Source organism: Dreissena polymorpha, chromosome 1, assembly GCF_020536995.1.
Source record: "Dreissena polymorpha isolate Duluth1 chromosome 1, UMN_Dpol_1.0, whole genome shotgun sequence".
Lineage (NCBI taxonomy): Eukaryota > Metazoa > Mollusca > Bivalvia > Myida > Dreissenidae > Dreissena > Dreissena polymorpha.
The window spans coordinates 186,095,426-186,116,894 of NC_068355.1; the positions used below are offsets into that span (position 1 = coordinate 186,095,426).

Genomic DNA, 21,469 nt, shown 5'->3' on the forward strand with positions numbered 1-21,469 from the left:
ATTATAGTTATATACTTGTGAGATGATAATAAAATAAAATTCAGATGTAATAGCAGAAAACCCGCTGAGGTATTATAAAATATTTGTTATATAATTCATATGTGCCCTTTGAATGCTACAGTACATTGTAGCCAAAACAAGATTCAGAAATATTGATTTATAATCATGAGTAATGAAGTATTTTGACTGTCACTACATGACATGTCTATAAATAGAAACTGTGTTCCTGGGAGAGAGACACTTTCTGACCCTGTCTTAATTTTGTGGTTGTAAAATGATTGTACATGTACAATATGTTTACCTGTTGATAGAACTGTTCAATTGTTTCAGTATGTGTAATTGTTTCCATCTGTGTAATTGTTTTGCTTCAATTCATATCTTACTCACCAGTCGCATTTCAACATGTCAAACGTTAACACAATAGCTCTGCTACTGAAGTTTATTGTCACGCTTAACTATTGAATCATTGAAATGTATGCATATATTTTAGATGTGTAAAGGCCTCTTTATAGCAACATATGCGTAATACAATATCACTGCAGTATGTTTAATAAGATTATTTAACATTGACAGTAATTCAATATCTTGATGTTACTCTGTTTTGCAGTAGTGAAGTGTGCTGTGAGTCCCACAGGAGACAGGCTGTACATCACCAGCTACTACAAGCACAAGCTTCTCACCCTGGCCAGGGATGGCACACTCCTGGCTACATACTCAGACCCAGCACTAGAGAGCCCATGGGGTCTACATGTGACCCCTGCAGGCCAGGTGCTGGTCTGTGGATACCTGTCCGACACTGTACTACAGGTGGGCTGGGAGGGGCAGAGTAAGCTGGCTACTCTTGCTACACGGGAAGATGGAGTGAGGAGCCCATGGTCAGTCTGCTACAGCAGCAACACATCATCCATCATTGTGGGACAGTGGTGGGGTGACAACATCCTGGTGTTCAGAGTGGAATAGTGTGAACATGTATGTATGAGTTGTTGTAATTAGTATTTCAATTACCATGTGTTGTTTAGCATACAAACATAGTAGTGTGTGATGTTACAATACAACATTAAATGTGTAGTTAAAGATACAAATGATTTATGTGAACATATTGTTATCTAATTACACACTGTGAGGGTTTTTGTTAGAACATTAGATCTAATGCATATTATGTTATGTTGTCATAACATTTGTGTCATTATGGTCCTAACATTTAGTTCTTGTAAACTGTGCATGAAAAAACAAAGCATTTCAACTGAAAATTTCATATTTGTACATAAATGCACATGTACATAGCAACTAAGGCTATTTTTAGACTTTCATTTCTATAAACACCATGCCATGTAAGAAATGTATATGGATGAATATTTTTTATATAAAATATTGTTTAAGTAATCTTTGGAGACGCATATATTGGAATTTTACGCAATGTTTACAGAAAGGTAACACTTGATGTGAGATTTATTAATTTGCCACATTTTATGCTGTTGAGCATTTGTTATTGATTTTCATTACATTTATATAAATTTGTGTGAATCCTAAATATACATACAAGAAAAACATCAAGCTATTTTGCTGCTCCAGTCGCTGCTGAGTCAGGACAAGGATGCTGAGGATGTGGTGGACAAGGATGACCTGAATACACAGAAGGTAACAAAGACGTTTTTAATTATCAGGCCTTTTCATGGCCAATTTGGGAAAAAATGCAATTTTGGGATTTTTATTTTTTGTGTGCGAAAAGTCCATTGATTTCAGAAAAACAAATTTAATATAACTATTTCTAAAACTTAAATTTAAAGAATAAAATCATATTACGCTAGTAATATACTTTTTTTAGATCTTATTGAAATATAATATAAGGCGTCAGTGATTCGAAATAGTCAAATGGTTTCCGGATGATAACTACAGAATGCTTAAGCCTAGGATCATGAAACTTCATAGGCATATTGATCATGACTCGCAGATGACCCCAATTGATTTTCAGGTCACTAGGTCAAAGGTCAAGGCCACAGTGACTCGAAATAGTCAAATGGTTACCGGATGATAACTACAGAATGCTTAAGCCTAGGATCATCAAACTTCATAGATACATTGATTATGACTGGCAGATGACCCCTATTGATTTTCAGGTCACTAAGTCAAAGGTCAAGGTCACAGTGACAAAAAACATATAAACACCATGGCTGCCACTACAACTGACAGCCCATATTGGGGGCATGCATGTTTTACAAAACAGCCCTTGTTAAAGAAAGAAAAACGCTTTGCGTATGGGTTCGTTTCACATACCCATAAAAGGAAAAGACCTGCTTATGTATTCCCTATGTATTAAGAATGCAAAAAAGATGAGGTGGAAAAGAAAAGTATGAATTTACTTAAGATAAAATACCCTTTTTACTTGTTTGTATAGTGTAAACTCATATATATATATATATATATATGTATATATATATATATATATATATATATATATATATATATATATATATATATATATATATATATATATATTCATCCGAAATTTCGTGGTCAAAAAGACTTTTACGGACACATTAGTTTATTTTGTGGATTTCTCAGTTCAGAAAAATAAATGATGAATTTGTGTCAGTTACTTTTCTGTGTGTGATAAATTTGTGGATCAGTGAACCCTTAAAATCAACCAAAATAATGTCCCTGAAATAATAATGGTTTACAATGTAACCTGTGTATTAAGAATGTTATATCTCAAGGGACATAGAAGTTATGAGGTTTTTTTGAAACCTAAACGCAGATTTCGAAACCTAAACACGGACCCTAAGTTCAAGGTCAAGATCACAGGGGTAAAAATTGGTGTGCGTATGGAAAGGCCTTGTACATATACACATGCATACCAAATATGAAGGTTATATCTCAAGGGACATAGAAGTTATGAGCATTTTTCGAAACCTAAATGCAAAGTGTGACGGAAAGACGGACAGACAGACAGACGGACAGTCAGATCACTATATGCCCCCTTTTCTTTGAAAGGGGGCATACTTAAACCATTTTGTATTAAAACATTGTTGGCTAATGTTATACTAATCTGTGAATTCAAAATGATAATTTTCACTAAACTTTCAGAGCTGTTATTTTATAAGCCAATATGCGGCTCATCAATAATATTAATTGTTGTCGTCTCAGATAAGCATGTCAAGTCCACATAAGCTTATCAGGTAGGACACTTTACGACTAGACTGGATTTTTGTAAAAAGGACACTTCCTTTCAACGAAAAAAACCTTTGAAGAGGAAAGTGTTGTCCCTATTAGTGTGTGCAGACTGCGCAGACTTATAAGGGATAAGAATTTGAGCACATGCATTAATAGGGGGAATTTTGACAAGATGAAATTGACAAGAATGATATGATTTAACAAAACATAAAATGGCGTCTTTTATTGTGTATGTCAATTTTACAGCAGGACTTGTTTTACTTGAGGATCAATAACTCAAACTCTTCTTCAGCTCGATGCTTTCCAACTTATCATACAGGAACCTCAGTTACACAACACCCCGAGAATTTCTGTCATCCTCATAAGGCCTTGAGTTTTTATAAAGTTGTGAGATATTTAATAAAGCTTATAAATATGATTCCATGGAATGCATTTGTTCTCAATAAGAAGGACCCCGGCCTCATTCCCAGAACAGTGTAATAAAAGTTTTAGAGTTAGTTTTCATGCATGCATTGGCAACAATGTAAGGTTGCATGGGAAAACAGGACTTAATGCATGTGTGTAAAGTGTCCCAGATTAGCCTGTGCAGTTTGCATATTCCATATTGGTTCGCTCAACGTTACAGCTACTGCTCAGCAAAGAAGACAACTGTCTGGTGAAAGGCTGGCTGTATAACAGTCCAGTGATGTCGGGGGACGCGGCCTTTCCATGGCTGGGGATTGCATTTTAATTTTAAAGCGGCGCAATAGGGGGCATTCTGTTTCTGACAAACACATCTCTTATTTAGATCTTATCGAAATATGATTGAGATATAATTATCCTGAGGATATTATTTTTTTTAATAAACGCTTTGGGTTTGGGTCTGTTGAACAGACCCATAACTTGGCAAGGAAAATGTATGCATGTGTATTTCCTGTTTATTTAGAATGCAAAAAAAGATGAGGTGGAAAAGAACAGTATGTAGTTTCATTAATGTCATCCATGCATTTAGGGAATTTTTTTAATATAGGAAGTCTCTTCTAAACGAAATTCCGTCTAGCGGAGTAGCCTGTGTGGCTGTATGGGCTCATCTGGGAAGACACTTTACGCAATATTAATAATAAATTACTGTTTTCTCAAAAGGAGGCTCAAAGCAATTCCACCTACAGTCTGTCATAGAGTTTAACAAGATGAGCCTCATTCTGGGAAACGGGTTCTTAACGCATTCAAAGTGTCATCCACACATTAGTCTGTGTATTGCACACACAGACTAATCATAGAGGATACTTTCTAATTTTGTATCTTTACATCATGTCATTCTTAAAAAAAAAAAAATGAATTAATACATATCGTGCTGTTTTATTTTTCGGTGATGTGTATAAAATGCTTATAATTGCTTTGATTCTTAGCGTTATTCCTTACATATGATAATTTTTTGATTGTATATTTAACTATTTTAAAATATTGATGACTTAAAAATATGACGTATATATTTTCTGTTCTTACTAATTCAACAAATTATTGCAAAGTTATGTTAGTAAACATACATCTATTTGAAATCAGTTCGATCAAATTCCAGATGGGTCTAACTTTTGTCGTCTGTCCCAGCGAGGTTTAGTTATTGGTTTTCGCCTGTATTGAGCAAGGAATACACCTCTCTAAAAAAGATTTAAAATTATTGTTCTAAATGAACAATTGTGTATCAAAATTAAAAAATAAATACAATAAAGCTTTTCAAACACTTTACTAAAAAAATGTTGAAAAAATACTCTAAATTCATTATTATTTGTTGGAAATTAATTAATGTTCATTTGGTGGGTTTACTAATCCACTAAATAAACTCAAACACATAACAAAATGACCCGGGGCTAATTCGTGTTATTACAAAATCAGGAATCCACAAATTTACGTGTCCATGAACAAGTATTTTTTTATAACCTGGAGGTGCCAACAAATATAAATCATTATCCAGTATCAGGGGGTAAACATTCCAGTCTCCATCTTGAATTGGTGACTAATATTTTGCTTTGTTTTATCTGTCAGGGCCTTTTTTGAAATAATAGTCTGTCAGAAAGGAGCCATGACTCAGGGCTATTTTTCCTTCTTAGGGAATGGCATTTTTCATGAATTTCTGAATTTCGTGACTCAAATTTTCACAATTTAAAGAAGTTTGCAACTGAAATTTTCACAATGTACTCTTTTTCGCAATTTAAAAAAATTTCAAGACCGAAGGATGACACAAAAATGACTCAAAACAAGCCCTGTGATTTGATTTGTGTTTGTGGATGTTTTGGGTATATTTTTTCTGAAACTTTAATTTCCCCTAAACATATCAAACAAAGTTAATGTTGCAATTTACTTTCAAAAAAAGATCGTGTCTTGGTATTGGTAAATGTGAAATTTTCCATGTTTGGGCTTCATCAAAGTACGAAAGAACTAGTTTTGTCAGGAGGTAGTCATTAAGGGCAAGTAGTCTGTAACATAATTTTACTCCCAGGTGTATATGAACAGCCATTTATTTCCCTTTTTTATGTCCCCCACTATAGTAGTGGGGGACATATTGTTTTTGCCCTGTCTGTTGGTCTGTTGGTTTGCGCCAACTTTAACATTTGCAATAACTTTTAGAATATTGAAGATAGCAACTTGATATTTGGCATGCATATGTATCTCATGGAGCTGCAAATTTTGAGTTGTGAAAGGTCAAGGTCAAGGTCATCCTTCAAGGTCAAAGGTCAAATATATGGGTCAAAATCGCTCATTTAATGTACACTTTTGCAGTATTTCAATATTGAAGATAGCAACTTGATATTTGGCATGCATGTGTATCTCATGGAGCTGCACATTTTGAGTGGTGAAAGGTCAAGGTCATTCTTCAAGGGCAGATGTCAAATATATGTGACCAAAATCGCTCATTTTATGATTACTTTTGCAATATTGAAGATAGCAACTTGATATTTGGCATGCATGTGTATCTCATGGAGCTGCACATTTTGAGTGGTGAAAGGTCAAGGTTATCCTTTAAGGTCAGAGGTCAAATATATGTGGCCCAAATCACTGATTTTATGAATACTTATGCAATATTGAAGATAGCAACTTGATATTTGGCATGCATGTGTATCTCATGGAGCTGCACATTTTGAATGGTGAAAGGTCACGGTCATCCTTCAAGGTCAAATATATGGGTCAAAATCGCTCATGCAATGTCACTTCTGCACTATTGAAGCTAGCAATTTTATATTTGAAATGCATGTGCATCTCATGGAGCTGCACATTTTGAGTGGTGAACGGTCAAGGTCAAGGTCATCCTTCAAGTTCAAACGTCATATAGGGGGACATTGTGTTTCACAAACACATCTTGTTTAAAGCACTCATAATAGACACTTCTGTATTTGCAAGTGGAATAATAAAATGAACACTGACACTTAACATTGCCACAAAAAGCATGTAAAATAATATTTTGATGGGTTTTTACAATTAAGTTCCGTGCAATTAAAAAGACCCATCATTCTCAATTTGAAGATTTTATGCTAGGAATTTGCAAAAAATGCTGGTGTATTACTAACTTACATGTACAAGTTCAAAATACTGACATAGCCAAAATATATCATATTGGTCCCCTTAATGTTACAGCAATTGCTGAGCACAGCGGAAGACTGTTTAATGAAAGGCTCAGCCGTATCAAAGTCCAGCAATGTGCGGGGACGCGGCCTATCCATATCCATATATTACATCATTTTAGCTGTCACTAACAAGGGAGATAACTGTAGATCTGCACCAGCAGTGAGTTCTTCCTCTTAAGTTGCTTTTTAATTATTTTAGCTGACACTAACAAGGAAGATAATAAAAAATCTGCACCAGTAGTGAGATTTTGCCTTTAAGGATGTTCGATCGTTTCCACTTTACGGTAATTGATTCACTATATCGTGAAAATTAAAAACCTTTATATATTTTCACGGTTTCAAAATATTAGGTTGGAATAAACGAGTGTAAATTCTAGTTTTACTGTTTTGATAATGCGCCTTCAAATTTTCGGCATTTACATATTTTCGAGATTTACTGCATTGAAACCAAGCGTTCGATTGCTTGACGTCACTTCGTGATTGACATCGATGAAACGCTTGCTTACGCTGTAGATGTTATTTTCTGTGCAAATGCAAGCGTCTATTGATAACGAAACGATAATTTGTCAACAATGAGAATCAGATACTTGGCTTAATAATTTTCATTTAAAATGTCTAATTTGGATATAATTCGGAATACAAAACGAAACTTAAAAGGTATTGAAAACAACAACGTTCAAAAGAACAATGTGGATTTCAATAGAAAGACTATTTCCACCGACAATCAGGATTTCCGGTATGACCACTGTTATTTTGACGATTTTTCTATCGGTTCGTCGGTAAGCGTGACCACATGTGACAACAGCGATGCTAGTTGGATATAAAATTGGTAGACGTGTCGTTGAACTCGACACATTGACCGAATCGCTTTTAGCATGCAGTGCTTGTCAAGTGCCCATGAATTTACTTAACACTGTAGAAAGCATGGATTTCGACAGGCATGTGTTTTGGACATACAGTTTAGCAATTGTGGTGCAGTGAATAATGCGGCTACTGGACGGAAACATGGCAGAGTTTATGACATGATCACAAAGCTTGCATTTGGGTAAGACTTCTTTGTCTTTTTGGTACATTGGTACATTGGTGCATTATATCATGATTTATTGTCTAAATTACTGATACTTTTGAATACATTCAGATAGTTATCTCTAAGTAATTCGCATGTAGTCTACATGCATACACTTTTTATATTGTACTTGCTATATTTTTCCTTCATATTTTGTCTGATTTACTGCCAGTAAACACAATTACAGTAGAATGTGAATGGTTGTCCTTAGTTAAACATGTATATTTTAAAGTGACATAAGTTTATTTTCTTCCTGCAGTCCTAGTTATTAATACCGGTAATAAATATGAAATTTTACAAGTTTACAAAACATAAATATTCTCAATTTGTCAAATACGTATTGGTTTTGAAAATAAAGGGCTTGCATTAATTATTATTTGTGTGTATGTAGATCACTAGGTCTTATAAAATGTTGTAACTTTTGTAAATTAGTGACATTATTTCATATTATTTTATTCCGCATAAGCATATTCTAGCATTGTGCATTGTCAACTGTTCTGTCATTTACTGCAATCTGTTTCAGGTAAATCAAAAACTGGGTATTTCACCTGGGACTTTCACATCGAAACTGGCCCTTCTCCATGACCTTCAGCACAAAAAAAGAAAGGCTATAGCTGTTACTCGTGCAGCAAAACAGTGACGCATAAGACTTAAAACTCGAACGGTATTTTTAATTATGGGCATTTTATATTTAAAACACAGTATTCTTCATTTGTATGCCCCCAATTGGCGACATAGTTTTCGCACTGTCCGTTGGTCGGTCAGTCCCTCACACTTTTCGTGCCTGCTCTCTAATTCAAGTAGTTTTCATCCGATCTTCACCAAACTGGGTTTCTTACAATTGTATGGATTATTTTTTTATATAGTTACAAAGTTGGAGTTTGGGGCATCCGTGTCGTGTGGACACATTTCTTGTTGTAGATTGTATCAATAGATCCATCAATTTTATTTTATGCTTTCCGGTGGTTTATAGAGAAATATCAGTGAAATAAAACTGGTATTCCACTGTTTTAAACAGTGAAAAATAACAGTGAAAAATATTGATATTCGTCACTGTTTTACTGTGAAATGACGTCATTTTTTCAACGAAATGACGTCATAACTCCAGCGAAAGTGTCCAGATTAACTCATTTACAATGTAAATAAACGGTGAAAAAAACATAAAATAAAAAGAAAATTTGTTGGATTCGGTGGAATATCGATTTTATATCACTCGTGATCATAGAAAATATATATTTTCACTCGTGGCTGCGCCGCTCGTGAAAATATGGTTTTCTATGATCACTCGTGAAATAAAATCGATATTCCACCGAATCCAACAAATATCCTCTATATATATGCAAAGTAGTAGTAACATTTAAAAGCATATGCTAATGTTTGTAAATTGATTATTGTAAAAGCATAAATGTGCTGTGTAATAATTTCTTTAAATAAAAATCGGAGATAACCCATGAAGGTGCAAGCAAATTTTCCAATTTGAAATTCTGTTTTTCTGTTTAGGCATTCAAAGGACAGTGCAAGAAGTACGAGCGGGACCAACATACAGTTCAAACATAGAGGACCAAGACGTTGAAGTTACAACTATACCCCCACCTATACCCAAGCCTGGTCCAGCAGGGCTAGACACTACTGGGAAGGAATTTGTTTTCTTTGATTTGGAAACAAGAGGGTTAGGTAAAGTTTATTTTTAACATATTCCTTATTCACACCCTTCTCAAAAAAGTGTGTGAAATGTACGTTTTACGTACGTTTTGCGTGCGTTAAACGTGGCGGTATTGGCACTGCGTTTTTTGTGCGCTTTTTCTTACCGAGTGAGTTTTTAACAAAAACAAACAAGAAAATGTGCGCTTTTTGTGGATAAATGTGCTCTTTATGTGCGTTAAACGTGTGCTTTTTTTAAGTGTGTTCAATGTGCCCTACTATGTGCGTTAAATGTGCGTTAAACGTGCGCTTTTTATATAAGTGTGTTTTTGACTACCATTTATGTGTGTAAAATGTGCGCTTTTAAGTGCGTTAAATGTGCGCTTTTTGTGAATGTGCGTTAAACGTGCGCTTTTTATAAGTGCGTTTTTGACTGCCATTTATGTGTGTAAAATGTGCGCTTTTAAGTGCGTTAAATGTGCGCTTTTTGTGAGTTAAATGTGCGCTTTTTTATTTTAAAAAGCGCACATTTAACTCACGAAAAGCGCAGTTATAACCCACATAAAAGCGCATATGTGTGTTAAATGTGCGCTTTTATGTGCGTTAAATGTGCGCTTTTTAAATAAAAAAGCGCACATTTAACTCACAAAAAGCGCACATTTAACGCACGTTAAGCGCAGTTATAACCCACACAAAATGCACAATTTACGCACATGAATGGCAGCAAAAAACGCACTCACAAAAAGCACACATGTGCGTTAAAGGTGCATCTTTTGCCTTAACAGTTGATTCAATTATATGCTGTTAAAAGTTTTTATTAATTCAGATATGCAATAAAAACCAAAAATTATATAAACATATATATTTGTGTATTTTAATAATTACAAGATAATTCAATTTTATACTTTAATGTACACCAACATTTTTTAACATACATGAGTAATTAAATATCAATGGCAATTTGATGAAATAAATATAAACATAATTTGATTATAAATAAACAAAAAATAATAGCATACTATAATAACATGTACAGTATATACACACGAACAGCTTTATACATAAGAAAGATGCATATCAATCAAGGCCTTTCAGCATTTCTTTGAGGCAGCGGAGTGCAGCTCTCATCTTTCTCTCCAAGTCTGCCACCAGCCGGTCAAACTTCTTTGCAACTATTATACTGTCATGGCCTTTGCGCGATGCGTCTCGTGCATGATCTCATTTGATCAGGTCCTGAAAGATATTTTATAATGTAAGTGTTGAATATTGCTGTTATGGTAATCTTGTTGCTATAAAAATTATAAATTTAAATCAAAACTAGTTTGTTTGCTTGTTGTTTTTGGTTGTTTATTTTGCAATTTTTATCCCCTGATCACATGTGACTTAACGCTTTTCATAAATAAATACGTTTGATAGAAAATACTGTTCGAAAATGTACCAATTTATGTGGTCTCATTTTGCTGTGTGGACTGGTCGGAAGTGTGACCCCTTTAAAATGCAATAACCAGTACCCTGTATAGTTTTACCTCTAAACAAATCCAGCTTTTCTTGGTCAAGGAGAGGGCGCGGTTTTCCCTGTTCTCCTCATGTCGGCCAGCTTGTGCAGGGTAAAACCTGGTATTCAAGTCCATACATCAGGTATAAGTCTCTCTTTTGCTCCCTTTTTTGGCAGGCGATGCGATGATGCACATTCTTTCCATGGGGTTTAACCTTTAAATTTAAAAGTTCTCATTTAATATGGGTGAAAAATCTGTTCATTAATGACCAAAAATAGGTATAAATAACTTTAAGATGACAATAACCATAAAATACAGCCATAATAATTCAAATGGTGTTGTTTTTCTTTAAAATTGCATTGCATTTACTCATCCATTTACATTTCCCAGTGACAATACATAAATATGATAATGATCATAATTAATTCAATAAACTAAATAAAAAAGGGATGCAGAATTGAAAATACGAACCTGTTACAACAGACTGTTCTTCAGTATTCCAAAAATACAGGAAGTTGTTGAACTAGACCATATCACTTTATATGTCTTTAACCACCCACTTTTAATCTCCTTTATTGTTGATTTACACATTGTAGTAAATACACATTTTTTTCATCACACAATACTTCATGCTGAAAGTATTTCAAGACATTTTACACTAGAATAATAAGTCTTAATTCTAGCTTAAAGTCAGTCGCTGGTGCTGCTTGTTTTCAAAAAATAACTTCCTATCTGTGGTTCTCAAATAGATGGTGCCTGAACAAATCATAAGTATATCAACACCCCTTAGTTAGGCTTAGATGGAGGACTGATAGGGACTGGCTATTCTCTTATCTGATACCATGCTGTGTCTAAGCCAAAAATTGCATAATTTGAGAAATACTGATAAGGCAGTCATTTCAACACCAAAATATTTATTGAATAATACACAGCACCCTTGACACATTATATTTAATTGTAAATATTTAAATATAACATGCTGAATGGTTTTAGCAAAAAATATTAATAGTATAAATATTATTTTAATTGCCTTTTAAAATGTATGTTTATGGTCAATGTGGTAGACATTAATTGTATTAGGGTATAAATATCAGTATAAGAAAGTTCAAATACTTATTTATGTTGAGGAAATATAATTGATACTATCAAGCCCATATAATACTTTTGACACTTTCAATATTTTAAATTAGTTATTTAAGTCTGATTTAGGTGGAAATTTTTAGAAATGTTTGAGATTAAAACGTAAGCAATAGGGTATGCATTGTATGATAAAGTATGTAAACATTAAACAGGTTAATATGGACAACCACTAATTATTCAAACTGCCCCTTATATTATTACAGGTTACTGAGATATATGTCTATGTTTAATCATTTGATGTAAATAAATTGTTAGAGCCTGCAACAATTTTGTTTCTTGTTCAATTTCTGTACAACATTTGCTAAACGGTTGTTAAAGACGCACTTTTTAAGAAGTGTGTTAAACATGTGTCTTTTTAGATACACATATGATAAAAACGCACTTATGAAATAAAAGACTAACTTATGCTTAAATAAGACGCACATCAAATTAGAAAAACGCACTTTTGTGAGAAAAAAACCACATCTGTAAACCTTAAAACACACTTCTTAGATAAAAGACGCACTTCCTAAATAAAAGACGCACTTCTTAGATAAAAAACACACATTTTGCTCACATCTACACTCAAAAGCGCACTAACAGATGAAGAAAACACACAAAAAACGCACTTCCTAAATAAAAGACGCACTTCTTAGATAAAAACACACATTTTGCTCACATCTACACTCAAAAGCGCACTTACAGATGAAGAAAACACACAAAAAAACGCACTTTTTCACTTAAATAACGCACTAGAAAAGAAAAAACGCACAAAAAAAGCGCACTTATATGCACTTTTGAACACTGAAAACGCACATATTAACAAAAAACACACAATTAACGCACTTTTAAGTGCGCTAAATGTGTGTTTTGGTAAAAAGTGCGTTTTTATTTGACAAGGGCAGTGTTGCACATACAGAAGTTTATCTTGGTCCAATTCAGGTATTTAGGTACTCTAAATCTCCTAAGTTGAACTTCTATTAAAAAATATACATATTTACTTACATGTATAACATAATTCAACCTGCTATTGCTGAGTAACTCAATGTGTAAGAGATATCGTGTGAATTGTTGGTCAACCTAGCATATGATTGAATTGCAACAAGAGTTATGTTCAGACTAATTTCTCATTTTGCTTTCATTTAATACATCATTCTTAATCTTTATTGATAAAATGATAGTAAATACCACTTAGATGATGCAATGTTACATTACCCACAACTGGCTTTAGTACATTATTGTGCATCATTTAAGAATTTAAACACTCTTCTCTTCGCTTCTTCAGATTTATGAATACATAAGATCATTAGATGCCAACAACTTACTTTGATATATCCATGAATGGAAGAAAAGAGCGTTTCAATTTTCATAATAACAGTTATTATGCCCCCCTTGGAAGAGAGAGTTAATATTGTTTTGCTGGATGTTTGTCTGTGGGTAGATCATTAAGTTTCCGATCAATAATTTGTCAACTTTTTCACTGATTGGCTTTTTACTCTCCATGTGCATAGGGATTGGACAGTTGATAACCCCCATTTAAATTATGGTCACTTAGTCAAAGGTCACAATAAGTGTGAAAATTGTTTCCGATCAATAACCCTTCAACTGAACATTCTCTTAAACCACAATGCATAGAGAATGGATGTGAAGGAACCTCTTCTACGATTGTTCACATTAAGCTTAAAAAAAAGTCCTGTCCTGGTGGGGGGCAATGTTTTTCCCTTTTATATTTATTGTAAACACTTCAAATGTATTTTAAGAAGTTTACATTGTACTTGGGGGAGCGACCCAGGGCTCTGTGATTAACGGGGCTAAAATGGATTTTGTGCAATTTCTATTAAAAATTTTTGTTTTGTTTTTTCAGAGCACACTTCTCACATAATTCAGATAGCTGCAGTGCATTCAACTGGTCAATTTTCAACATATGTGATGCATGAGAAGAAGATTTCCTTGCAAGCGTCAGAAATAACTGGAGTGACAGTTGTTAGCGACTCTATGCTTGTCAAGAGACAAACAGTAACAGCTGTCCCCATCAAATCTGCATTGACAAGTTTTATAACATTCTTACAGAAATGTTCACCAATTATTTTAGTTGGGCATAATATAGAGTCTTTTGATTGTAAAGTTTTGCTCCGTGCTATCCATACTTGTTGAAAAATGTTTGAGTTTCAGCAAAATATTTGTGGCTTTTTAGATACTTAAAAATGTTAAAGGAAATATTACCAAATATGAAATCATATAAGCGGGAACATTTAGTTAAAGACGTCATTGGTGAATTATACATGGCACATGGCGCTATACAGGATATTTTAGCTTTACAAAAGTTAGTGAACTCTGTTCCTCTTGACCAAAAATTGTTAACAAATATTCATTCAGCTTTTACCGAGCAGTGTTAACATACAATGTGTAACTAAATGTTGCTTCCAACATCAAATCTTTACAAACCATAATTGATACAAAATTTATAAGTCAAGGTGTTGCAAGGAAAGTTGCAGGAAGTGGATTTCAACTTAAACATTTGAGTCCTGTATCAAAAAGAAACGGACTGAGTGGTTTGAGGAGCCCCCTGTCAGAGGTTACAAACGGACAAATCAGAGTAACAAAATCAAAGAAAATAATATGTACAAAAGCGAGTTATTTGTTGCCTGACATCTAACCAATTGTAATTTGCATCTTGTATATAGATAAGCTATGAAATCTAATAGCTGTTACATAATTGTTTTTCCTTCTCGATGACGAACATAGTTGTGATTCTTATGTCAGTTGTATTTCTCATGTTTCACCTTAGTTGTAAGATATTTTTGGCAGTGCATTAAACCACAGATGGTGTGTGAAACATAATTGCCCAGCTTATTGTATTCTTTGTTGTTTTAAGCTTCACTGGCCAAAGGCCAGCGGGGCTTATGTTATGATTCTGTGTCCGTCGTGCGTGCGTGCCTGAACGTTTCCTTTAAACATCTTCTTCTCCTAAACTACTGGTCCAATTGTGATGAAATTTCTCAGGAATGTTCCTCTTTCAACGTTGTTCAAATTATGCCCCTGGGGTCAAATTTGACCCTGCCCCGGGGTCACAAAATTCAACATATGCTTATATAGGGTCTATTTTGTGAAAACTTCACATATTTTTTCGTCCATAACCATTGGGCCTTGGGCTTCCAAATTTGGTATGTAGTGGCATCTTATAGTCCTCTACCAAGTTTGTTCAAATTATGCCCCTAGGGTCAAGTTTGACCCTGCCCTGAGGTTCACAAAATTGAACATATGCTTATATTAGGCATTTTTTGTGAAAACTTTAAAAATCTTCTTGTTCATATTAGTATGGCATAGGGCTACCAAATTTGGTATGTAGTGACATGTAATAGTTCTCTACCAAGTTTGTTCAAATTATGCCCCTTGGGTTAAATTTGAAACTGCCCCGGGGGTTATAAAACTGAACATATGCTTATAAAGTGCTTAATTTGTGAAAACTTAAAAAAAAATTGTCCATATCTATTGGGCCTAGGGCTACCAAATTTGGTATGTAGTGACATCTTATAAACCTCTACCAAATTTGTTCAAATAATGCCTCTGGGGTCAACTTTGACCCTGCCACGGGGGGTCACAAAATTTAATAAACGCTTATAAAGCGCCTATTTTGTGAAATCTTAAAAAATCTTGTCAAAAACCATTCTGACTATGGCTACCAAATTTGGTATGCAGGAACATCTTATAGTCATCTACCAAGTTTGTTACTTTGGGTCAAATTTGACCCTGACCTGCGGGTCACAAAATTGAACATTATATACGCTTGTATCTTGCTTATTTTGTGAAAACTTTAAAAATATTCTTGTCCTTAACTCTACATCTAAGACTTAGGGCCACCACATTTTGTATGGAGTGAGATATAGTAGTCCTCTACAAAGTTTGCTCAGATTATGCCCCTGATGTTAAATTTGACCCAGCCCAGGTGGTCACAAAATTGTACATGTGCTTAAATAGGGCCTATATTTAAGTATCTGCACATGCGGAGAATATTTGTTTCAGTCTTTTTTTCAGCAGTGGAGCGATACAGGGCCATCATGGCCTCTTGTCTTTAAATACACATCACACAGTTCTAAAAATAATTTTAAAATACCTAATACATATGTTCAATTTACAACCAACAACATGGGTAACAGGTGGGTGGGGTAATTTAAGATGTTTATATGAACATCAACATTGTTTTTTCAGTTGTTACATCTGAAATATTTTCATAACAATATAAATTATAAATATTTCTACGTGTATCACATTTCAGTTGATAATTTGATTGTTATGGAGCAGTTATTATACAGATATGTTTTAATTACTATTACAATGTTAGTCATTGTATTTTTGAAATTAAGTCCATATTAAAATGTCTATAGCAAAAAAAAATCCACGGTGACCTATCAATTTCTTTACTTCATTTTAATGCTTAGCTAGTTTCCTTTAATTATTGAGAACTTCAAATGAATATGAATATTACATCAACAGAAATATGTATCTGTATTGCATGTTATCTATTTTGAACTGTGCAATAAAAAATTCAAAACAAACAAAAAACTATTCATACTTATTTCTCATTATTTTTTACGATTTCCATAATTTTTGGTTTTAAAACTGTTCACTATGATAATACACATGTTACAGTTGCTAATCTAATGCAATCTCAATACTATTATGCCATTTTAAATGTATTACACAAAAACATTTTACCATACCCCCAAATTTATGCCCCGCAAAAATGACCTTTTTTCAAACGCACATGGCATTTAAAAACCTTCGTTATCTCAAAATTATTCACGGTGACCTCTCTTTTTTATTTTATATTAATTTCAGATACAGATTCATTAATCACCATACAAAAAATTATAGCATTCCGGATATTTTGAAAATTATCACAAAACGATCGAACATCCTTAAATACGAAATGGTTTAATTGTATAAATGTTCATGCTATTCAGGACACGGAACCAATGAAATTCCAGATTAGGCATTCATGGGAATTTTTGCTGTTGAAAACCTTCACATCTGATCAAGAGGCATAGTTTGTTGTAGATTGTAATATAAACATTTGTTACACGTTCATATCACCCACTGTGCTGTTTTCAGGAGAGCACCAGCATTGGTATTGAGCTGGCCCAGCAACAGAACCAGTCCAGCATGCAGGAGATCCAGTCAAGGACAACCCTTTCCCTCCCCTGACCCCTAACGTCCTCTTTTCACCTGCAGCCTCAAAGGATCAGCATCATTGAACAATTCTGTTCTGCAGGAAATTCTCAGCATGTCAAATTTTCACGGGCTGTTCTCAACAACCGCAATGTCCTGGTCGAGTTTTCCACACTCAAGCCTGAGTAGTTTTGATAAATATAAGCAGCAGAAATGGTAACACTAACAGCCAGTGTTCTTGCTGTTGGACATCACAAAGAATATCACAGAATTAAAAGTTGAATAACTTGTTCCATTCATTATGGGACCAACAGAAATTCAGCAAGAAACGGCAAAAAATCAAGGAACAATTGAAGCGATTAATTTAGAAGTGTAGGCTTTCCAAAGTAGATACTTCTGCTGTTGATAGTTTTGACAGTAATAGCGTTACGGACGTCTCAGTTTGTCCTCTCAGGCGTGTAAACTGTCCAAAGAGAAAAAGCTTCTGACGCTTTTGCTGATGAAGAAAGGCAAGAATGACCTGGCTGTGAACACCAAGAGGACAATACATCCTTGGGGCATGCCTCAGAGGCAAATTCCGCTCAAGATTATAAACAAGGTGCAAAATGTGAATATGTCTAGCTTTGTTACGAGCACTTCCCACTCCGAGCCCATAGGCCTCGTATTGAATCGAGGCTAGAGAAGGCATTGACAAATGACAGCAGTTGTGTTGTTTGGTCCAGTACGCCCTTCGACTCTCAACCCGATGTTAATCAGAACTCAAACTCAGCCCTTAGCAATATCAGCTCAGCTCCTTGAGCCTCAGGTGAGACCTTACAGTATTATTTATTTTGTTGAAATTGGGGCCAAAATTGAGTCCCACTCCTAGACTCAAAAAGTCTATATTTTGCCATAATTACTGCAGGCTTTTTACGCCCTATGCCACGGGTCCGAAATTCGGCCCCATTCCCAATGCAAATCTGGTTGTTTTTTTCCCAATTGAAAAAAAAATTCCTTATTCCCAAAAAAAAAAAAAAAAATTTTTTTAAACCATAAAATATATAAGTTTACCTCATCCGGTGTAGAAAATAGAAATATTGCTTAATTAAATTATCTGCTGCCTTGAATTTTTTTTTAAACTGTAAAATATGTTAATGATTATTTAAGACTTTCCTTATTTTCCTCAAAATCCGGCGCTTCGCGCGATTTTTTTCACCTCAAAAAAGGCCAGGCCTTTTCCCCCAAATTCAGATTAAAAAACCTGCACTTATCACACATGTTCATAATATTTTGTAAAATTTTAATAATAAGTTATCAAAATAGTCGTTATTTACCAGTTAACGGCTTCTTTGAAATATATGAAACACTATTCACATGCGATAGTTTTTCCCAATTGAGCCAATTTTGCGATTTAATTTTTTTTCCCAAAATGGGGGTTTTCACGATGCGAAATTCCCAAAATTCCAGTGTGGCGTTTTCCCAAAATGGAGCGGAAAAAGCCTGTACTGGCTAAAATTCTCAGTTCAAGATTTTCCCCCAAAAAATGTTTTAATAGGTTGCAACATTGAGTTCATTTCCTTATTCAGCTCTATAACTTGAACCTTAGTGCAATTAATCTTGATAGGCTAGCACTTATTCTCAATGTTTAATTTTTTTAACAAAAACAACAACCATTTTCCCAATTTAATTCAAAACAGCATGATTTTTTCCGAATTGTCCCAATCCAAAAATGTTTAAAATAAACTCTCTGCGTAGAGCTGGCCCCTAGTTCTAGCACATTTTAGAGTCTTTGATAAGAATAACTTGTTTAATTTTCTTATTTCACAAAGTTTCATTACTATTTTGAAGTTGGAGTTATATAAATTATTTATTTCACATATAATTGGATATGATTATTATTGAAATTAGAGCCCGGATGTTGTCAAAACAATAGCACTATATTGCTTTCATATCCGTATGCACACAATTTCAGCACCTGTTGCTATAAGTATCAATTCAAAATCACCTAGAGAGAATAGTTTTAACCAGAATAGGCAATAATAACTAGTTAAATTATTACAACCCCTGGTTGCAAGATAGAGTGTCATAGAGTGTCATAGACTGAATTCAATATAGACGTTCATCTGTATTTCTGTCTGATCCATAGATAAAACGTGTGTGATTAAGTACTCATACACTTACAGTATTCAACTCACATCTATTGTTTCTTATTATATGTCATACAGTTGTATTAATTGTCTCACATTTAAAGTTGTTTAGTCTCACATATAAGTCATAAACTGTCACATTTAAAGGTGTGCAGTCTCACACTTTAAGCTGTACAGTGTCACATTTAAAGCTGTAATGTCTCACATTTTCAGTTGCTGAGTATCACATTTAGAATTATGTAGTCTTACATTTAAAGTTGTTTATTATCACATTTAAAGTTGTATATCGCATAATTAAAGGTGTACAGTCTCACATTCTAAATGGCTCAAGTAAGGCCTGTTTTTGATTAAAAAAATTAAGTATTACACCTTGCTACAAACTGTACTGTACCATGTATTTCTTGAGGTTTAAAACCCCTAACTTTCAATTTCAAGTTGATGCGCGTTAAACATTGATACAACGCTATTCTGAGTTATTGGTGAACAATCAATTGCGATATCCTAAATATCAATTTATTGTTGTCAGGATTTAATGCAATTCTTGATTGGTACCCAGCCTAACAACAGGCTCTCTGGTCAGCTGGTCCCAGACGCCCAGAGACATTTCCTGTGCATTGGGGGTAGTATGCTCTTGGCACAGGACCTCAGGGCAAATGCTCAGCGAATCCTTCCCGCAGGGTGCAGCCAGTCTAAACCTGGGGTTTCAAACTTTCCTGCCTAAGGGCCGAGATTATCTCATTTACAAGGTATATTTGGGCTGTAATTAACCCTGTATAATGTGCAGGTGTGTACTCCTAATTTCACGTGTTGATTAAACTCCTTGCAACTAACTTAAAAATTTTAAATAACATTTCTATGCACTCGTAAATATGCATAATAGCCGCCGATAGCCTTGAGATCTTTTGCAGTATATAGGGATTTCTAAGTCACTACGTTATGAAATGGTGCAGGGGGTGGGGGGGGGGTGTAAAGATTTGTCATTGTCATTAATTACCAGTAACCTCCGTCCTTCATTTTATCCTCCTTATATCCGTTCCACTTTTTTGGTTTTTTCACATCACTTAATAAGCTTCAGAGGGATGAACACTGTTTGTATAAAGAGTACATAATTATATAGAAGGCAATATTTGAGCATTTATTTAATCAAACCAACTTCATTGACTTTCAATATAGCAGATGCCATTTCAGAATTCATTGAATTATTTGGTTTACAGGCACACATTTCTGGGAGGCGCTAAGACCATTTTATCTGTTCACAGAGGCTTATACTCACAAGTTCAGGCCCAGAGAGAAATGTCCCCAACTACAACTTAGCCCCTTTATCTCAATAAGTAAGTGGCCTTGCCATTGCAAAAGGAGTCACTGTGGCAAAGCTTTCAAGAGACCCACTCTTAATAGCCTAAGACTTTAGATGCAATCATACTTTAATTAATTGGTTAAACCAAATGCCAACTGTGGTTTCTGCTCTTTTATTAATTGACATGTTAATCCTATTTCAGTTTAAAAGTTCAGCGACAAACGTTTGTATAGTATATAGAAAAGTGAAGAAAATGCGAAAGTGTCAAGCTTAACCCTCAAATTTTCATTTTAAATTGAACATCTAGAGATATATTAAAACTAAAAACAACAACAACAAACAAGCCATTTATCAGCAGGTACCAACATATCTGGCTCTTAAACTATTTTCAAAAACAGATTCTATATCAATTGTAACATTGATCATGACTCGCAGATGACCCCTATTGATTTTGAGGTCACTAGGTCAAAGGTCAAGGTCACTGTGACCCGAAATAGTAAAATGGTTTCCGGATGATATTCAAGAACGCTTATGCCTAGGATCATGAAACTTGATAGGTAGATTGATCATGACTCGCAGATGACCCCTATTGATTTTCAGGTCACTAGGTCAAAGGTCAAGGTCACAGTGACCCGAAATAGTAAAATGGTTTCCGGATGATAACTCAAGAACGCTTATGCCTAGGATCATGAAACTTGATAGGTAGATTGACCATGACTCGCAGATGACCCCTATTGATTTTGAGGTCACTAGGTCAAAGGTCAAGGTCACGGTGACCCGAAATG

The 21,469-nt window shown here is 34.5% G+C and overlaps 1 protein-coding gene across 1 annotated transcript in view; it reads left to right on the top strand.

Annotated features, from left to right (window-relative positions):
- LOC127864230 (uncharacterized) overlaps nt 1-21,469 on the top strand; it is a 63,590-nt gene that overhangs the window by 22,579 nt on the left and 19,542 nt on the right. Inside the window, exons 3-6 of the mRNA XM_052403920.1 lie at nt 608-969; nt 1,573-1,638; nt 6,781-6,930; nt 17,205-18,066. Of these exons, the coding sequence (XP_052259880.1) occupies nt 608-960 (353 nt within the window). The 3' untranslated portion in view covers nt 961-969; nt 1,573-1,638; nt 6,781-6,930; nt 17,205-18,066. The remainder of the gene's footprint in view (nt 1-607; nt 970-1,572; nt 1,639-6,780; nt 6,931-17,204; nt 18,067-21,469) is intronic.